This window comes from Condylostylus longicornis, unplaced genomic scaffold, assembly GCF_029603195.1.
Source record: "Condylostylus longicornis isolate FDR11 unplaced genomic scaffold, ASM2960319v2 ptg000013l, whole genome shotgun sequence".
Taxonomy (NCBI): Eukaryota; Metazoa; Arthropoda; class Insecta; order Diptera; family Dolichopodidae; genus Condylostylus; species Condylostylus longicornis.
In genome coordinates this window covers 15,822,710-15,845,644 of record NW_026577982.1, presented here as the reverse complement: position 1 = coordinate 15,845,644, position 22,935 = coordinate 15,822,710, and the positions used below count along the sequence as shown (strand labels likewise).

The 22,935-nt window shown below is 23.4% G+C and overlaps 1 protein-coding gene across 8 annotated transcripts in view; it reads right to left on the bottom strand.

Annotated features, from left to right (window-relative positions):
- The window catches only part of LOC129605619 (stromal interaction molecule homolog), a 66,665-nt gene that overhangs the window by 42,860 nt on the left and 870 nt on the right, over window positions 1-22,935 (bottom strand). For all 8 annotated transcript variants that reach the window (XM_055515492.1, XM_055515488.1, XM_055515487.1 and 5 more), the window contains exon 2: window positions 20,598-21,496. In XM_055515492.1, coding sequence (XP_055371467.1) covers window positions 20,598-21,108 — 511 coding nt within the window. In that variant the 5' untranslated portion in view covers window positions 21,109-21,496. The remainder of the gene's footprint in view (window positions 1-20,597; window positions 21,497-22,935) is intronic.

The following is a 22,935-nucleotide window of genomic DNA, read 5'->3' as shown; positions in this document are numbered from 1 at the left end:
TAAAATTGCAAAAGTAAATAATGAATGTTTAAGGGTAAACTTTTATGAAAATTCAACCTTTTATTCTTAAATTTGATAAGTATAATTATATAAATTGATAGGTGCAAATTAGAACACATTTTCGACAAAACAAGATACGCTACAAGGGAAAATTTTTCTTACTAGAAAAATATTATACGAACACAACATTCACTTTCTTCTCACTCGGCGAATAAAAAATCGAGATTACACGATTTTGTCTTAATAGCTCTATATACTTAAGGATTAACTAATTTAATGAGCATTTGTTTTAACGACTACAATAACGCGGGTTTCACTCAACGATAACAACACTTTGTGTTGCCTTTAATTTGTTTTCTAAAACACAAAACAAATTTATACTCACTATCCGTGAAGGCTTTTTTATTTCTAAACAAAATATGAAGAAATTTGATCCTATTCTCCTTAATAACACAAATAATATTGTAACTACAAGGCTTCAATTTGATATCCAGTCGGCGTTATAAATAATTAAATTAATTTCAAAGTCCTTACATAAATAAAAAACATTCTTTCAAATTAAAATTATTTTTTGTGTTTTTTCTTTCTTTTTTGCTAATAATCAATTATTTTAATGTAAAGAAATTTTATTCCACGTGACCTACAAAATCTTATCATGCTAAAAAGTTTTTTTCCGAAATGAAAGAAGGAAAATGAAAAGAGTAAAACAGACAAGGAAACAGCTGTTAAGTTTTTATTGAAATGACGGCTTAAATACAAAATTTGACGTCATAATAATATCACAACATGAATGGATAAACCATATTTCATTTTCCTGTTTATTCAAGAAACTGAGTTGCTGTTTTTGCTTTTTCAATAGCAAAATTGTTTACAAAATCGAATAAAAAAATTATTAATTCATATAACGTTTACTTTATATTAATTTGTGATAATATACAAGTTTACACTTATAAACAAACCCTCTCAATAAATATTTATAAACAAAGTATAACAATATTTTAATTTCATTACGATTAGAACGAAAATATTTATGGTCATATTTTTATAAAATTAAATAACAAAAAAAAATATAAGAGAGAATAATAATCGCACGCTTCTATATTTAACATATTATTGTCTCGCATTATCGGTACAACTAAGGCAATATTGGAAAAAATTGTCTACTAAGGTAACATTTGAGGAAATAAGTTATAAAAATAGTTTGTGTATAACAACAGAAAAATGTGCCCAACAAATTTAATAGGAATAAATTTATTTTGTTAGTTTGGTAACACGTTCGGTTTTTTTTTTTCTAGATAAACGGAATCATTTTGCTAGTAATAATGTTATTCTAGTATTAATAAAAATGAGCAATTTGAAAAATGTTGAGTAAATAATAAAAATAGCATAAAAATTCTCTTTTAATATGATTCAGACAGAAATACACACACACATAATTTGCTTATAGTGATTCATTTTTGTGAATAGCATTATTGTGTTGTGAATTAATAAATAAGTCGAGTTATTCAGATTTATTTTCGAATTACCAATATTATACAAATTAAGTAGTTATGATTATCAAAATTAAGTCATTTTTGAGTACAATTTGATTTCTATGAAATGAAATTTTTATTATTGCTTTACTTTTCTTAGTCTATTTCTAATTCTTAGTCTTCCTATTTGAAAATCCTATAAGTAATATGAAAAAGAAGTTTCAATTTCACCGTTTCCAAAATTTAGAACAGAAATTAAATTAAAATTGTCGGTCATAACTCCTCTCCAATTCCGAAAAAAGGCGATTTATGTGTGTTATTTTCCATTTAAATTAATATTTTCCAAAAACAAACTAATCGTTCAATTGAAAAAATTTGCAATTTTCAGAAGTAAAACTCTCTTCTATTTTTGCAACTTATTTAAGATTTTTAAGGTTAAGCATAATTCATTACAAATTTTATAAACGTACGTATACATACTTAGATATAAGAAAGCACATATTAAGTAATAGGTGTTGGCGCTATTAAATGTGAAATCCGAATTCTAAAAAATATTAATTATAACCAATTATGGTATTTTCTGTGATAATTAGAATCTTTTTTTATTTTGGAATTTCAAGCATCATTTTTTATCATGAAAATCAATTACATGGATTAAATTTAATTAGAAAATATATTTTGTGCTTAATTTTTAAGATAATTTCAAAAATTTACTTATTGAGTATAAGTATTTCGCAAATTAAATATTTTAATTAAGAAATATTTAGTTGTTCCAAAAATGAAAAAAAAAACAAATTAATTTGCAATTTGTTCACAAGTTATTAAATTGCAAATTAAATTTTTAAAAAAAATTATCAAAATTTTATAACGTTTGTAAAAACCCAAATCCCTGAACAGTGTAAATTTTAAAATATTTATATAAAGAAATTTATTTTGCAAATAAGAAGCTATAAATATGTAATTAAAGTACCTGCAACTTTTAAATTATTATTTAGTAAGAATTTTAAATTTGTGTTTTTAGAAATTCCCATTGAATTAATTATAAAGTATGTGCAAATTTATTTTGGAAATCAGAATTTCAATTATCACGAACCCCTTGTTCCATAGGCATTAATTATTAAGTTAGTGTTAAAGGAAAGTTTATATATTCAAACGCATGCCAACAAAATTTAAAACAATTTACTTTAAATTTTACCGCTTTTTTTAAATAAATTTACATATGAAAGGAATTATATTATAGGCAGGTAGATATATTTACATGATAATTGTTAGATGACAAACATCATTAGGAGACAAAAATAACAAAAATAATTTTGCATTTCTAAGCGGTTTTTAATGTTCTAAACTGAATGTAAGTTTAATACCCAGTTCGAAATAATTTCCAATTTAGGTTTCTATACATTTAATACACACAATATGTTCAATACTTTTACCTATAAAATTTCATATAAGATTTAATGCCCTCGCTAGTGTCTACTAACGTGCATTACAGAAGTACTATTGTTATCACAATAAATTTGGTTATTGAGTTTTCACGCTAAATATAGTAAATTACACAATTTTTACAGATTAACCAATGCAAATTGTTTTTTTTTTTAAATTAAGTTTTCCTAATTAAAAATTTTAATTTATTATTTAAACAATAAAGCTTTATATTTTTCAAGCAAAAAATATAAAAATCTAAAACACAGTAAGCTCGTTCGTTATAATCAAAGACTTGCATAACTAAATTATATGGCAAAAATTATTATAAGCAAATCTTAACGCTCATAATATTAAATACAATGAACTTTCCATAAGTTAATATTAAAAAATTAATTTAATGAGTTTTTGTTTTTTTTATATAATAATTCTATTTTAAATTTTTTCTATTTATAAGTTGTAACAATTGAAATTTAGTACTCAACAAAATAAGTATAGTTAAAAATAAAGTAGCAAGCAATAGTACAATGAATTTGAATTAGCCCTCTCCAATGTTGTTTAATAAAATAAAATTAAATTTTCTAAATTAAATTTTTCAAAAATATTATTATCATAACTAATTTCTAATACTTATAGAATTTTACATCGATTTTGTTTACAATTTTTGATTATTAGTAATAATTTAGTTAGTAGAGAACAAAGTGTTTATTTTGTGTCTGATGTATTAAATTACATACACATTGATAATATATTCATTTACAAGAACATGAAATTTAGTCTTAATTGTTTAGATGTAAGTTTGTAATATACAATATAATATTAACATGCAATATTAAATAATAACATGTATATACATAGGTGTACACACATAATTAAATATAAGTTTCATAAAACTTTATACGTAATGAATGTAAAAACAACCTGAGAGTTTATTTGTGGTTTCACGAAATATCTTGCGTAACAGTAAATTAAAAATGAATAACAAATACAAATTTACTTAAAATTTAAAGATAATAATGATAGTTATGACATTACAGGAAAAAATATTAATTTTAAATATAAGCATAGGTCGACACTTAACTATAGCCTACTTAAGTATAAACATACATATACATATGTACATATGCACTTCATGCATATGAATAGATTGAAATGAAATTACCTATTCTATTTAGAATATTAATTTAAAATTTTTAGTTTTAATTGCAATTAACACGAGTAAGAAAATTCAAATAAAAAAAAAATTTATAAAATCTTTTACATTTAGTTCGGATTTTAAAATTGTTTAAGTAGTTATTAAACATTTATTTTTGTCACATGATTTTTAGTAGGCAGGTGGGTTACTATACTCTCTCCAATAATTTTGTCTCTTATTTTTTACATCGGGCTAAAACATTAGTTATCGTTTACATAAAATATGACTAAATCTAAGATTTAATATGAGTCTGATGAAAGTCGTTTATGTAAACTGTTGACATAAGACTTTGCCTGTCGAAAAAAATTCAGTGCCTGTATTAAGTCTGACACCAGATAAAATCTAATGAAATAATAGACAAAATTTCCGATAATCATCAGATTAAAAACATTGCCGTCAAGAATTTGATGTACTAATAGAATCTGATATGCTCATCAGATTATATTGTAGATTGATTAAACCAGATTTAGTCTGGTGTGTAACTGACAACTTAGGTTTTGTGGTGCCATACATGATTATGATACATACTAATAATGTATGTATCATAAATCAATGAAAAATTTTTGTACTGAAGAAAATGAGCAAAAAAAAGCTTCAAATAATCCGAATATTTTACTTATCTGCTAAAATTTAGACTTAAAATTTGGCAGCTGTAGTTCTTCAATATGAATAAATAATCGAAAATCCAATTCAATATGGTCAATTTTTATTAACAAAAGGTAGTCTTATTAATATAAGAAAGTGTATTAAAATCAAAGTGATGTACTTAATTTAGGACTGCGCAATTTTTTAGTATATTGATTAAATCTATCATTATTGATTGACATAAAACAAACAAATAATTTTAATAACAATGGACATTATGGTGTAATTTGTCAAAAGATTAAAGCTAAATTAAATCAAACTACTTTACATTCAAAATTTCAGAAATTAAAATATCACTGTACTTGTCTAATAAATTCAAAATTTTTGTAATGAAATTTCATTATTTCAAACTCAGCTACATATATATGAAAGGATGTATGTATGTACGTATATATGTATGTAGTAATAAAAAACAACAATATAAGATAATGATAAAAGTGCGCAATAAAAACGTTAAGATGTCAAATTATTTTATAACTTAGAACATTTTTTTATTTCAACACTGACTTTTTTTCACCATTTTAAAGAAAAATATATAAACACATACATACACACACAATCATGTACAAATTTTCAAAATTTATTTTAATTTTTTGTTTTAATTTCCAAAAACAAATACACTTAAATTATTCATTTTTTGAAAACCGGTTAGTCGACTGACATTGAAACTATTTATAAAAAACTTTGTGGTAAGAACATATAGGTAAATATATATGTACATATGTATGTACATACATATATGAATCAAAATGAATGCATATGTCATAGCTTACTAGCAAAATCATCAGCTGACGAAAAAAAAGAACTTCCTAATTCACTGTTATCATTATGATTATTGTTATCAAAATTATTATGATTATTATTGGATTTATGTTTGATTTTTTCTGAATTATTACAATTAATTAACAATAAAATAAAGAATATTATTATTTGTAAAGAAAAAACCGTAAATCTATTCAACGACTTCATCTCACACGAATTATAATTTAACTGAGAGCCGAGAGGAATATTTTTAACTAATATTCAATACTTCAGTAGAAAAAAAAAAGCAAAACAAAAAAGAAAAACCATATTTTTTTTATCTCATGAACCTGTATGGTTTTTCATTAATATTATACCGTACATAACGTAGATGAAAAACAAAAATACAGAATGTGCAATAAATGACATAAAAATGATAGAAGAAAATCGATTCATTAGCAATCGAGAATTTCCGAAATATTTTAGATTGAAAATATTAATATTGAGGTACTATTCCGAATTAAAAAAAAGAACGTACTCTTGACGATGTATCACGTATTGTATTTTTAAAAAAAATCATAGTTATATATATCGTATAAAATGCACTTTTGCGAATCAAAAAATTTAAGAAGCTTTTTGTAAACTTTTAATTAAGTATTATCTGTAAGCGCGACTTAATATCTAACATAGCGCTATTTTTTCATCTTAGACTGGCCATTTTAAAGAGGATAGTAATAATAGTTACAGAGTCATGTATTTATAACGTAAATTTAAAAAAAATGTCACCGCCAAGAAATCAAAATTTGTATACCTCAATTTAAATAAAAACTTTGTTTCTACATTGTGTATGTGTTTGACGATTCTGCGTCATTGTATTAAGTTTTGGATTTAAATACGCTTTACAGGTAGTTTTGTTTTTACAACAAGGAATACTGTTTGATTTAGTGTTTACAGCCGTTGATAAAAATCAGCCGTTGATAAAAATCAGCCGTTGATAAAAATCAGCCGTTGTAAATATAATAACAAAAACATTATATTGATATTGATCGGTCTTTAAATTTATGGAAGTAAAAATTAGTATAAAATTTAATTTATAAGATTTATAATTTAACAAATATTAATTTTCATTACTCCTGAGCGTGATGTAGTTCTCACATTATACGGCATAGCCATATATTTTTAATGAATTGAAACACCTATTAGAATTAAAAACAAGCTACCTACATACTTGGTTTTTACAACAACAGAATTATTGTAATTTATATGTTTATTTTTTTTTTGTTATGCAGTGTTATGCCCGCTTAGTGAGAAGTCAATAAAATTTTGCTATTGTCGTCATCTTTTTTTCTATTTGCTTCTCTATCTTATTTTATTGACTTAAATATTTAATTTGAGATTTTTTCAATATTACTAAATAAAACAGAAAAGCTGTAAATAACAAAAAAGTTAATGTTTAATAAAACTTGTACTTAAAATAGAAAACGAGGAATAGAGAAACAAAAAAAAAGTATGTATGTTAGAAAAGCTTAAAATTTACCTTTGATAAAATTCGTTACTTTCGTGGTGATAACATAGAAAAAACAAAAAAAAATAGAAAGCGACTGTTAAGCACAAAATATTAGGATTAGACAAACATAGACAAAAATTCGTGAGAGATCGGCAAAAAAAATCCCATAAATTATTAGGATTACCTATTCTTTTACATTTACACTACTTTCCAATTTAATTTAAACAAGATTTAATTATTTGAACGACTAATTAATTTCTTATTTAAAAGAATTATTTTTAATACTTATTCCAATACAAATAAGAAAAAAGCGGTTTGATTGATTCTAAGATGTGTTCACAATTATTCGCAATTTTACATAAGTTATCGATGAGTTTTATTGATAAGCAAGATATTATTTTTTTTAGAAAACTATTCTGTTTCAACAATTATTTCCCATTTAAATAGATGCTTGTCTATAATTTGTCTATTCGAAAAATTTCAAAAATTTCAAAAACTTTAGCAAAAATTTGATTTCCAGTTCAATAACAAATCTTGAGTTTGAAGAATTAAATAAATTTGGGAATTTGATTTTTATTACTTACATACATATGTATGTATGTATATTATTACAAAATAAATAAGTTAACAGTACATATAATTGTAGACTCAACTGTTCTTAATAATCTGTTTTCATATTTTTATCAAGTAGTATGTGTTATTCGTTACTTTAATAATAAAAGCACAATAAGAATAAATAAATAATACGTGCGAATATTTAAGAAAAGAATATCAAAAATCAAAGCTACTCAAATTAGTTATTGAGAGAAAAAAAAACTTGTATTCATTTTATACCTTATATAGACTCAACTAAATCAAAGATTGAGAGAAGATGAAAACACAAATACAGTGAAAACTACTATTCATTTTTACTGTTTAGTTCAGTGCTCACAATTCCACATCAATAAATTCGCTTAAATCATGTCACACACATTCAAAACAAATCTAAACAAACTAAATATGTATGAACAAAAATGATTAATATACTTCAAATTGATTCAAGGTACAAAATTCGAAAATGAATTGTGTTAGGAGGCTTTTTAATACTCACAGTCATAAGTCATAAGATTTTCAAATACATTTGCATATGCTTTTGTAACATTAAAAAATGTAATGTTAGAATTATTAAAATTTTTTTATATGTATACGTACATAGGTACTTAAAGAAGGCCAATGCAATCAATTTTGAAAATGAAAATCCATTTGACACAACGATTCAAATTTTTTTTATTAGTACGACTAATTGAAAAAATTGATTCAAGCACATAATGTGTAGAAATTGCTTTCTGCGAAAATAATTACTTTCTTCTATGCCAGTAGTTATAAGTTCCCCCTGGTGTCTATTAAACAAACGACTACAGAATTCTTTAAGGTCAAAAATTGTCAAAAGATGCTAGTCCCATTTACTGACAGTACAATACAAAATGTTACTAATAGATGGAGCAGAAATTTTCAATTTAGGTCACTAATACACCAAGTATCCCACATTTGAACAAGGCAATTAAATTTATTCTTGCCTTTATTATAATTTTAATTTTAATTGATGGATTAGTTTTTTTTATAATTCACAAATGCAATCCTTTAATGTTTTGGTTAAACTTTTAGAAAAATTAAAAAATTTTCCAAATATTTATTAAATTCTTTAAAATTTTTGTCCATTCTGTTTTATGATTGATAAATGCAAATATTTTGAAAAAAAAAAAAAAAAGATCAAATTGGAAACCACAATTTATTTTATATTAATGAAGCAATCTGTTTGATCTTAATAAAAATTTTAATTAAGTATGTGAAAAAAATTAATTTGTTTGTTTATTTACTTAGTGTGAGAATCATATTTACTTACTTTTTGCTGTAGCTTCATTTCTTTTTTATTACTCATATATTAATAAAAATTTACTTTAAAAATCCGATAAAAATTATTAAAGAAAAAAAAAACCAAAATTGAGACTATAAAAATTTAAAGGAATGCGAAATTTAATTGTCGATCAAATTGATTTATCCCGAAATGAAAATCATTCTTCGGCACTATTCAAATTCACTTCAATATTTTATGTTTTTGTTTTTATTAAGTAAGTGTTTTCTTTACAATTTTTAAATTATTTTGTCGATAAAAAATAAATTAATTCGCCTGAATTTTTTAAAATTTAAAAGAAATATTTTAATTTCACTCCTACAAAAAATGCGCCCCCGTGCCATCGTAATATTTCGGTTTTCACATTTGTCATAATATTATAAAACAGATGAATGACAAATGTAATTAAAATGTGCAAAAATTCTTACTTACTAATGTTCTAAACTAGTATACATACTTACTAGTTTAGAATATTAGTAGGTAGTAGAAACTAATTAGATCAAATATAAACAAGATATCAAACAGCAATGGAACGCTAAAATTCAAAAAATGTAAAAAACTCATCTTTCTTTTCGAGTTTTTTAATTTTGGAACAAAACTCAAGTTGTCTCAATAAAAGTGGAATCGATAATGATAAAAAACGCGTTGAACTGATCTCGTGGTTAACAAAAGCATTGTAATTTTAAATGTTATCAACAGATGTCTACATTTATATTGTAATAGAAAATGTAAAATACAAATACTACTTAATATAATGTCAATATTCTGTTATATTGTTAAGAATTTTTGACGTTATTATAATAAAAAAATTTCAACTGTTCGAATTTTGTTTTTTTTTTTTGCAAACTGAGATATTTTGAGGTGGATAAGTAATTTTATTTAATGAAATTTATTTCTCGAAATATTTAAATCAAAAATAATTTGCTGTTAGCAGAAAGATCAATAGGTTGTTAGTGAAAATTGTAATATACAAAAGTTGACATGCACAACTTTTTTCTTTTAAGGATAAATTGTTGATTGGTGGTTGGTGATCGTCGACCGGCATTTGACATTATCGATTAAGCCTTAAGCGAACGCTTTTTTTGAAAAAAGTTATTTTCAATCTGTCAAATCAATAGCGAACGGTACTTCTTTGGGAAAATTTTAAATTTAGGAAAAACTATTTATAACAATTAAAAAATTACTGATTTCATTTATTTCATTTTGTATGTAGATGCAATAAAATGAAACATTAATTTATTGTGGAAACACGCATTTTATTATGTTATTACAAATGCATATTACATTGTCAGTCATGTATGTATGTATACGCATACGTAGGCATAGTATACAAACGTATATGTAGCTATGTAGTTTATAAATATATTTAGTTTCAAGTTCAAAAATTAAATGTGTCCTTAGAACAGATCTGACATAAGATTTTATTTTATTTTAATATTCAATTTTGTATTAATATTAAAATGCATTAGTATTTTAAGATTTATTCGTTTAATAAAAAAAAATCATAATAAAAATTGTTTTATTTCATGTCAAAGTATTTGTTTTATTATTTTTATTTCTCTAAATTAATGGAAACATTTTAGTGCTCGTTAGTTCTATTTTTTTTTCAAATAAAAAAATATGTATGTAATTGTATAAAAATGGCGACGAAATGACTGTTTAGTTTTAAATTAAGGAAATATTCTCATATATATACTTAATTTAGAGAAATTTGACGAAAAGTCTATATTGGGTAACACAATAAAATTAAAAATAAATTACAGAAGGAAAATAATAATTAATAATTTTTATATGGACAGTATTAAAAATTTTTCTAAAGAATAATGTTAAAAAAAGAATATAAAAATAATTTTTTATTTCGGGCTCCTAATGGTATGCTACAGCACATTTTGCTTTTTTCATTATTGTTTAGAAATTATTTGTAGATTCCGTGATATCGTAAATAGACCGTGATAAATTTCTGAAAAAATTATTCAGAAAATACTATTACCTAAATTGCTGGATCCAAGTTTTGTAAGTGTTTCAAATAAAAATTTGTTCAAAATAAAAAACAACTTTGCCAACAATGTTTTACTAAAATTTACATGACTACATACAAGCAATAAAATTTATTTTAAAAATTGCCACTTTACCAGTTTGTACTAATTCCAATCTTCTGAAAACAGTGCACTCGTCTAAAAAATTGGAAATTGCATTCAAAAAATTTTTAATACGCAAATTCTGATTGCAAACGGATGTCGAAAACTTTTATGAGATTTCGTTTGACATTTTTTAACATGAGCCATTGTGTTCGGGGACGTTTTTGAGACATTTAAGTACGATGAAATGAATAATTATGATAAATCTAAATTTATTAATAAAAATCACTATTTTTATTTTTCTAATTAAATCATTCATTTTTATGCAACTGTGAAAATAATGAAAATCTTCCAAGTGCTTATGCAATTTTAATTTACTTTAGAAAATTACAAAAGCATTCATTAATAACTAGAAAATAAATTTACAGCCATTGGTAAGTATGTATGTACTTATATAATTAAATAGCAAACAAAATAGCTAATTGTGATTTCTTTGGCATTTTTCTTTAAATATCTTATTCATAATTTTTTAAAATACTACAATAAAATTCTCTTGTTATAAAGCTTATTCGAAATTTACTCTTAATAGATTTCTTTATGCTACGCCAAACAATTAAGCACAATTAGTACTCTTTACAGTTAATTTTTTATTTGATTCTTATATAATAATAATAAATAAAAAATTTATGATTATTTCACATAATTGAACATAAATATCATGTCAAAAGTATTATAGGTCTAAATCAAATAAAAATTTTAAAAATTAGAAATAGCTTAAAAATTTTTATAAAATACAAATGTGTTTCTGTTAGTTAATCTCAATTGATAGCTTTTTTTTAAATTTAATTTCGCAACACAGATATTAATTTTAAAACACTTGTAAGCAAATGTCGACCAGCATATTTAGTGGCTCAAAAGTTTGTTGGGCTAAGAATTCCTTAGGTTTAATACTTAATTTTATAAAGATATTTAACAAATGTATGAGTAAAAAGACCCGAAAAGAAAGAGACTGACAATTAATATATATACCTTCTTCTTAATATAAAGTTTGTTAATATTTTAGTATTATTCTTTTTCTTTTAACAAACTAATTATTCAATTTTACAATCAGCAAATTAATTTCTAAACAAATAATAAATTATCACATGTAGCGACTCATATTTTAATATTAATTTTTATTAACTAGGTATTAATTATTATTTAAAATAATTTATTTTTTAACAAACACCTGTAATTTTATGCATTTTTTCCATAAATAATTATATTATATACTAGCTAAGTACTCATAGCTCTAAATATTATGTTTACTGAACTGGCAATACAAGTACATATGTAATATAAAGAAAATAAACATTCACTTGTAAACATTTGAAATTTATTTACTGAATAATTTCCCAAAAATTTTCATTTTTCAGACTGTTATTGCTTACATAAAAAACATTTTAAAATGAGCATTTCAAATGAAGGTTTATTGCAGGAATTTTCAAAATTAAAGTGTGTGAATTCGGCATTTACATAAAAACTAACATAAATAAATTATTGAGTACTTACTCACTTATAGATACTTGCGTGGAAGTAAATATTTATTTGTAGTAAATAATTGAAAATTATGGTAGAAAACAGGAAAAATCGATTTTCTATTTAGAGTGGCCTTATTTGCTGAATATATTAAGTGATTTTATACGATTTTATTATAAAACTGAAAGGATTTTTCAAATTTCAAAATATTCGAGCGGTATAAAATGAGGTTAAACTGTCGTAATTATTGAGAGTGGATTCAGCTAAAAAAAATTAATAAATTATTACATTTATTCGTTCATCCCAACAAAAATAAAATTGTTTCTACTTAATTAAAAATACAATTCATACTTGGTGCTAAAATACTTGACAAGAGCAATACAATTAGTGTTTATAATCAACCAATAAACTCAAACAATTAAGTTTTACATAAAAAAAAGGTTATGTAGAATACAATTTCAATAAAAATTTTTATTCATATAAGATTTAATTCGAAGATAAGTAACTAATTTGAATTTTGCATGACTTTGACCGTCTTGAATGACAAAATAAATTGAATGTATTGAGTATTTATATATGATAAAACGGCTCATCTTCCACTCATGAAATTTTAAATTAATTACCTAATGAAAAAAAAATGCTTATATAAATGTGTAGTTTTTATTTTAAGAAATTAATAATTGTCTTTTTTCCAAATTTAAACACAAAAACTTTTTTTGATTCAATCATTTTGTGAAAATTTAAAATTGAATCATCAAAAATACTTAAAAGTTTGGATATTTAAAACATAATAATTAAGTCTGATGATCTCTGTTCAAAGTCTTATGATTTAAAAACCCAAAAAATTAAAAATCTAAAAATCTAATTTATGTAACTATGTAAAATTGCGTGAAAAAATATATATAGTTTCAAAGGCGGTACAAAAATTTTATTCATATTAGATTTTACAATTGAAAACTTGATCTCAGCAACAAAAAACTATTGCGAAAAGTATTTGAATCTTTCAAAGCAATTCTTTTTTACAAAACTTTTCAAAATTTAGCAATTTGTTGTGTGTTATTTTTAAGAGTTCATTAGTACAAATTCCTTTTCATTTATTAATTAATATTTTAGGAAGTTCTTCCGATCTTGATTAGATCAAAAATCAATTTTCTTCTTTGATTATTGTATTTTCTTCTTTCAACTTTTATCAATAAACAATTCCTGTTTGTATACATAAACAATTCAAATCAAAATTAAATATTTAGTTTTAAATACATATGTACATAAAATCAAAATTGAGGCATGTAAACAATTTTTTTTTTAACCCTCTAGCGCTACAACTTGGTTTTTGTTAATATTTTTCAATAAATAGTACGCTTAACTGGATAGTAATATAATTTGAATATAAATCAGTCGTTTTGTAAAAATATGTAAGTAGACAAAAGTGTTGTCAACATTAGTAAATATTGAAACCAAAATTATACTTTAGTAGGCTTGGAAGTTTTTAAAAGTACAAATTGAAAAAACTAATATTAGATACAGCTTTTCATGTTCAAAAGAAAATAACAATAATTTAAGTTTGATAGTATAACGAATAAAATTTATTGCTGCTGTATAATGAGGTACCGAATTAAAAAAAAATAAATTAAATATGGCTAGTACATTCAGCACTTTTTAATTAAAAATATCTCAACCAAACTTTAATTTTTGGTTCTCAATTATCTTACTTTCACTGTCACCTTTCTCTATGATTATAGCTACAATTATATTGTTGCTAATACTCTCAGATCTCACAGTATTGTTATACGCTTTATATATTAGCATGACTATTGATAATACAAAATAAGAGTTATAAAAATTCATACTTCAAATTATAATTAATATAATTATATTTTAACTACAGACATACATATGTACATACATATAGTACGCACTTATAAAATTATTTAAAAAGAAAATTATTGAAATTTTTGATTTTTATCAATTTTAGTACCGAGCGAATTTTTTTTTTTTGTTTCCTACAATTTTACTCTAAACGGCAACGTAAAGGTTACGACAGGTTATCGTGGTTGATATTAAGTAGACGAATTGTCAAGTAAATACACACATAGTATGTATTTAAAAAGAAAAAATTTTAAGAACAAATCAGCGAACCGCCAGCGTTATCATTTCTCAATTAATTAAACCTTAATATGTATAATATAGAAGAAAAATAAAATTTTTTTTTTGTTTTACTCCTAATATTAAGAGCAAACAAATTTGTGTTCCGTTATGCGTAATTAATCTTCACATGCAATGCGTATTCGAAACATCTATGCTTGTATAGAACGACTAACACATAATCAAATGCGACTGCATAAATATATACTTATATCCATACATACATATATGCACATGTAAAATATTAAGCACAAAATTCGTGTATGCTTTCAACTTCCTTAAACTTTTTTTTCGTTGCAAACATTTTTGAAGGTAAAAATACATTTTGACGTTCAAGTTCAGCAACTTTTTGATTTTGTTTTTCAATTTTTATTTTTCTTTTTACATTATTTTTAATGTAAAAATGAAAATCGAATTTTAATTTGCATCAATACACTGGCATATTTGTATAAAAAAAAATTTATTTTTATGTAAAATTGTTCTCTTCGTTCATATTTTTTTTTGTGAGTTCAAACAAAATGAATTTGTTTTTCCAAATCATTTACAAAAGGTTTGTTCAATTTTTCAACGTAAAATTAAAAAATACATACATACATGAGATACGTACATTTACATACATATACATATACGGACGTTATTTGGGAACATAGAATAAAAAAAAACATAAAATCGACTGCTTAATTTAAATAAAATAAAGTTTAAATGAAATACGAAACAAGAGAACGTTAAAAGAAAAAAATTGATTTATGCTTGTCATTATTTGAATTGAACGTAACTTTCAACTTTGATTGAACGTAAATTTCAAATTTTTAATACCACTATTATTGAATACTACTTTCGTAATAAAAACCACCACAAAAGAGTTAGATCACATAATTTAAACTTCCTTATATTGTTGTGGTTCGATGGACTCATGTAACAACTCATAAATAAAAGTTTAGGTAGAACAAGTATATGTAATCATAAACTCGAACCCACTTATCTCCTAACGAAAAGAAAACGTTATATTTATACACAGATACGTAAGTTTCGTTTACGAATTACATCTTATCGTGTTTGCACGGCTATTCTACGAATTTGTGAATTGAAAGCACTTTTTCTTTTATTATTTTTGTTTTACTCTTATTATTCTTTTTTCTCTTTTTTAATCTAAAAATATCAATTAATTTTTTTTTACTTTTTTGTCTGTTTTTTTTTTTTGTATTTAGTGTTTTATATACATACATACTTAATAATCAAAATTAAATAAATATTTATTTTAAAATTAATGTTTTTACTTGTATTGTAAAAATTCTAGCTAGGCTAACTTTTATGTAGAAAACAATTCAATTAAAAGTCATTACTATAATAAAACAATTCATTATAAATTAATTTACATACACTTAGCTATTTGCTTAATTCATTTAAAATTTTAGAATAAAAGTTAAATATAAAACAATGTAATTGGCTCTTTGGGAACATTTAATTTTGCGGAATATACTTTTATAAGTATGTACTAGCATTGGTTATAGAATAGCTATGAAAGAATATCTACTTAATGATATTAGTTAAGTTTTGTATACGTTAAGAATTTCATTAGTTCCACAACTATTTTTGTCTACTTAAGTATACTTTAAATGCTTATTACTTAACATAATATCATTTAATAAGTATTATTTACGTTAACTTTGTGGATAAGTATAAACTTACTTATGTACCTACCTCGGTATTGTGTCAAAATTATTAACGCAAGGTAAACACAAAAAATTCGGCGCAAGATTATTTTAAACACAAAGTTAAATACATTTTAGACTTATTTCATAACAAGAAAATAGAAATATTTAATTACTTCGCAAAATTTTCAGTTTCTCAATATTGAAAAAAATAAAAGTTTTGTCGAGTAAGAAATTACAGTGGAACATTATTTTAAATAAAATTGAAAATAATGTGACTTGGATTGGAACAGAGTTGACTTTTTGAAAAGAATCTGTAAAAAATTTATTGCTTTATTTATTTATGCTTTATTTTGGTTTGACACTAAAAAATTTCGAAACTTATAAGTACTTGGCGGCAGACACTTTGAAAACTGGTTTTATTCATTAAGCATTTAGAATTGTTCAATTATGTAAATGAGCGTAAATCACTTTAAAGTTTAAATACTATATTTACCTTGTAGACGTAACATTTATATTTTTTTAAGTCTCTTCTACTCCCGTGTCTTATTGCAAGCAACAACTTCTTACTTGAACGACATACATATGTCGACAAATTGACGACAGTTCAAAGAATAGAATTTCATGATATATTTTCTTAATATACGAATATATCATACTCTCTCATATTCTTATCACCTGGTGAAAAAAAGTCATATATAGAGTTAGGCCATAAATTAAATCCTAATTCCTTATAAACAAACAAGACAGTACTTATTGGTTTAACAAAATACTACTAAGGTTTCAACAAAGATTAATTTCAAAAATATTGTATTCCAATATTTAATTAACTTTTTGCGCATTATTACAAGCTTAAATCCGTAAAAATGTTGTTACGTACATACATATGTACATATTTTTATTTTTTCTTAGATATCTAAGAAAAATCTTACATTTTATACATAAGTATGTATGTATGTATTACAATTTTAATAATATGTTATTGAAGTATTTTAACCCCAATACTTTTAAAACATTTTCAATTAAATAACTAAAATAATATACGAAATCAATTGACATCAATTGATCCTTATTAAAATATTAAAATAAAATTCTTTTTTTTATAACTCAAATAAACTCTGACAATAACAAGCTTAAACCATTGTTAAATTTTTACATATTATTTTCTGTTTTGATTTTAGTATGCTTACGCAAGAAATCATAATATTGTAGAAATTTACAATTTTAGGTTCTAAGCATATGCACTTATAAATATTTAATAGCTAAGTGCATGTTAATAATTATATTATTTTTAATATTACTTTGAATTATGGAATTGGTTTTTAATTTGAGGCAGCTTTCTAGTTTATATTGAAATTTTTATATGTTTTATGAAAATATGTTAATATTTTCTTAATGTTAATATTCTCTTATTTAGAACTCAACAATCAATTGTAGATTGAAGAACAAATTATAAATTAAAAAACTATTTAAAGAATTATTATATAAACAGAAATATTGCATATAAATTTTAAAATAATGAATCTTGTATTCTGTTTTGGCTAATGTACAATTGAATCAGGACAATTTGACTAAATAATGTTAAAAGGAAACTAGTTCAGTGACCAGCGTTTTGAATATTCATGAACAGTAGATAATAGTTTTACTTGTTAAAACGTTTTCTTTTAATATTCTATAGAAATTACACACTTATTATTGCTTATGAAAGTTATTGAGAAATTTCTTGAAATAAAATAAAATTTTGATTAATTGCATAATTGCTATTTGATCACAAATCTCATTTTTATAATGCAACTAATAGTCAGACATTATAAAAATATTTAAAGAAAAAGTCGATATAAAAGTAAGATAAACATTGTAAATAAGTATGAATATTCAATATAATATGTATATCTTATCTCTTCAATTAAAATTTTAAGCAGTCCGAAAGACAAACCGTTTTGAATTAGGTACCTACTTAATATATTATATTGTATTCCATATTGAGTCCCCATAACAATTTTATAATAGCATTATTACTAAATAGATAAATATTTCTCCAAAGTGTATAATAGTTGATATTTAGTAAACGGAAGATTACATGCCAATTAAAAAATGAATTTGCATTATAGATAGCGGTAAGTAAATGGGTGAAAATTTAAAAGTTAGCACATTTGCGTCACAAAAAAGTAAGCTTAAATAAATACTTTTTTAGAAAATAAATCAAATTTTAATTAATAAAATAAAAATTATAAAATCTTTAATTTTAAATAAAAAAAATTTTTAGATTGCAAAAGCAAGTATTTTTGGAAAATTTTGGAAAATTGTCGGAGCGCGTTTTCTGTTTTCATATAAATGAAACTTGTCACAGACCACATTTTTAATTTTCAATTTAAATTTTCATGAACTTCCTCCACAGAAGGATATATTTTAAATTATATTGCAAAATTATTTCATTATTTTTAAATAAAAATCAAAAATTAGTTTTTAAGTTTTAATTTATTTTAATGTCATTTTAACAGAAAAAAAGTGTGTAACAAGAATTGTTCAACTGCGTTACTTCAACTATGTTACATCATAAAACTTTTTAAAATTAATAATTTTTTTAAATATTTTGGCATCATTATTTGTTTTAAAGAATACGCAATAAGTCTGTTCGGGCTTGTGGTGAATGTTGTTCCAAACACATCGCTGGAGATAGTTTGAATTTTTTTTGCCGTGAATGTAAAACGCTTTTTTCAACTGTGTTACGTGGTTTTTGTTTAAATATTTTTTTCAAAAATTCAAAAAAGTGGCATATTATTAAGCAAACCAAGTAAACTAACCAACTGTATACTTTAAAATGCAAAAATATGTTGTAGTTTTAGGTTAATATACTTTTTATTTTAAAATATTCTACTGCGTTACTGTTCAACTGTGTTACTAAATTTAAGTAACACTACTGAAGATATGGTAAGAAAGTTGATTTTTAAGGCAGTTTACTCTAACTTGGTGAATAAATTCTTAATAATTTTACATACAAATAGGCGATAACATATTTTATTGATTATTATACAAAATGCCACTATCTATTTATATTTTAAATATGTATATTGTTAAAAATGCAAATGAAAAACTTAACCGAATATATACAACTTCAACGAGAGGAAAAAAGTTAATATCTTAGCATATTAAACAACAGCATGAAATTTACTGTTTTTGTTTTAATTTTTTTTGTTAATATACTGAAGACTGAATCAAATTTTTCAACAGTGTTACTATATTTTCCACTGCGTTACTGTTTTGTCACAAAAAAAATCAAAAAAAAATATTGTTTTAAACTTTTTTCTTCAAATTTAAGCTCTTAATTTTTTTGTTATGGACATTTTTAGAATAAAAAATTAATTTCTAAAGCAGTTATGTAAAAATTCCTGCAAGAAAAAAACTGTTAAATAGTTTTATTTTAAAAATAAAAACTTTAAATTTAAAATTAGTAACACAGTTGAAATAACTTATTATTTATTTTTTTATAAAAATGATTTTTCAATATTACAGAATAAATTTATTTATAACTTTAATTACAAATGAGAGTAAAATATGAAAATAATAATTTCCACTGAAGAGATCGAAAAATTTAAGATATTTTTATCGGTAACGTAGTTGAACTAAATTCAAACCTGAGCTTACTTTTTTGGTTATAATTTCTAAAATATTTACAAAACCTCCGGACCACTTGAGGAGATTGTACATTATATATTAGGCAACTATAAAAAAATTATTTTAATAAAAAATTCTAAAAAAATAATTTGGAAAAAAAAAAATTCATTTGTGCAAACTTTTAAATTTTGACCCAAATATTAACCAAGTATTGTTGCACGTATTAAATAAATTACTTATATTAACTTATAAAATAAAGCCCTTTTATCTAATTTATTGATTTGTTTCTAGATAAATAAGTGCATATTTATGACGCACTATTATAGAACACATTATATTACACCCGTTTATATATACTTAATATATGTATATGTATTTAAAGGGTTTGTTAGGAATAAATCTAAAATATATTCAAAATTATTGATTTTATCAATAAGCAATTCGTATCAAAGTAAAAAAAAGTAAATAAATTTTGATCTCTCATAAAATAATATGAATATTCAACTTTGACAAGAATACATAACATTTTTCTTCAATGATAGCTCCGTAAACCAGTGAGCTAGGCTGAAATAGATAAGGATAGCAAAACACCTAACAACAAAATATCGATATAATACGTAACAAAATCAAGTACTTTTTTTCATTCATTTAAGTAGCTATAAATAAAACAAAACAAAATAAAATTGTTAAAATTTCATCAATTTTAAAGTAAAACTTACTAAATTCATGACTAACAGCTTGTGACATTGCTTCACTTAATAAATTATATGAATTTTTATGATGATCTAATTGTCCGCTACCAGCGGTAACAGCATTCGACGATAAAGATGTGTAAACACTACCACTTCCACTATTACCACCAATGCTACCGCTAACCCCAACTCCAATTCCAATACTACCAGCAGCATTTTTACTAACTGTTCCTGACGATGGTGGCAATTGTGACTGTGGCGCCGATGATGGATAATTTTGTGAGTGCTGCTGTTGTTGTTGTTGCTTTTGATGTTGTTGTTGTTGTTGATGATGGTGCTGTTGCTGTTGTTGTTGATGCTGTTGATACGATGGATGATAGTTTTGATGGTACTGATGTGGTGGATGATATTGTGAATTTACTGATCCAATAGTAGAAGATGCTCTTTCCTCAAGAGCACCGCCACCACCACAAACAAATAAATTTTGAGGTAATATAAATAATTCAAATATCACAAGTAATAACCAATATAGATTCATGGTGCAGCATTTATGTTTTAATTGTTATTTTTATAAATATTTTCTTATTTTACTAAAATTAATTTTTCCTATATATACATACATATAAATATTTACATAAGTAAATAAAATGTTTGTTGTAAAATAAGAGTAAAAATTAACTACTTATTTGTTTCCTTTTTTTCTTTTTGGTTTTCTTACGTATTTTTGTCATTTAAAAATATATTAATATTTATAGAGAAGCTTTTCTTTTCCATTATTTTTATTCATTTTTGTTTTCATTATTTTTAGTAATAAGTTTTTTAGCTAAGGCTTTTATAATTAAAACACGTTACCGGCTTTTTAATTAATTTAATACTCAATTGTTTTTAAGAAATTTTGAGAATTTCTTTCTTATTTTTTTTAAACACTGCAATTTAGGAAAACAATTTATTATTTCATACACATATTTTAATATTATTTTTTATTGGATGAAATATTTAGCAAAACTTTTGAACACAACTATTTGTTTATTAAAATAAAGATGTAAGTTCCTAGCTACTTAAGGTTCTTTTAAGTTGATATAGAATGAGGATTTTATCTCAGAAGATTTTTACCTACGCTAAAACCTAATGGTTATTTTAATACATAATTACTTTGGTGTTGAATATACTGAGTTGACATAACACTGAAATATCTGACCATTACATACTTTGTCTATTGCATTAACCTAATCGATTAATTTAATATGTAATATCATATGGCCAGTTAGAATTTTATTATTAGCCGCCTACGTACCTAACAAACTACCCCCTATTTGTTATACAACCTATTTTGTTACTAAATATTTTATAGTAACCGTATAATAGCTATCGTTCGTGAAAAAATTCACTTAACTTGTTGTCAATTCTTAGAATTTTTTTTATAAAATTGGAAAAATATTTTTGAAATTACCTATAATAATTAATTAAGAATGATTGTGTTATAGGTAAAAGTGCCTTACATGTATTTTACATTTATTAAACATAAAGTAGATCCTACACCTATCTTGCTACTTATATACGTTATGTACATGTGCTAACAAATATGTATTGGATAGTATTATGCAAAAATATACTTATAATTAATATGTACTTTTTGCATTGCTATGTTCAAATATTAATTTAGGTTTATAGATAGATACGTACATATGTATAGGTTTATACTTTTACCAACCTATATTAAATACTTATACTTGAAAGTACAAAATTTATAGATATTTTATAAATAAACAAAATTTGCAATTTTAAAAATTGAAACGAAGAAAAAAAAAATAAATGAAATATACGTATGTGTAAAATAATTTCTGCAAGAACACGTCATTAATTTAGGTTCGTTTTCATACAAATTTTCTATTTTCGTTTGCCTATTTGCCAATCCATTTATACATTTTTGTTAATAACTCTTGCTTATTCTGATACAAAAATAACGCTTTAACCATTAATAAACGTAACCATATAGGTGGGTAGGGGTTTACATAACTATTATACATGCTTTAGAAAAAGTAGATAATAGTTTTACTTGTTAAAGCGTTTTCTTTTAATATTCTATAGAAATTACACACTTTATCTTATCGTTTATGAAAGTTATTGAGAAATTTCTTTAAATAAAATAAAATTTTGATTCATTGCATAATTGCTATTTGATCACAAATCTCATGTTTAACTCAGTAATAGAAATTTCTTTCTAAAGCTAAATAACTGATAATTAAAGCAGCAATTTAAAAAACAAATTTATGTCGGTACCTACCTACCCACGTGCATACATACTACCAAAAACTATTTATAAGTATAATTCGGAATAATCCCAAATTATGAACCGATTACTTAA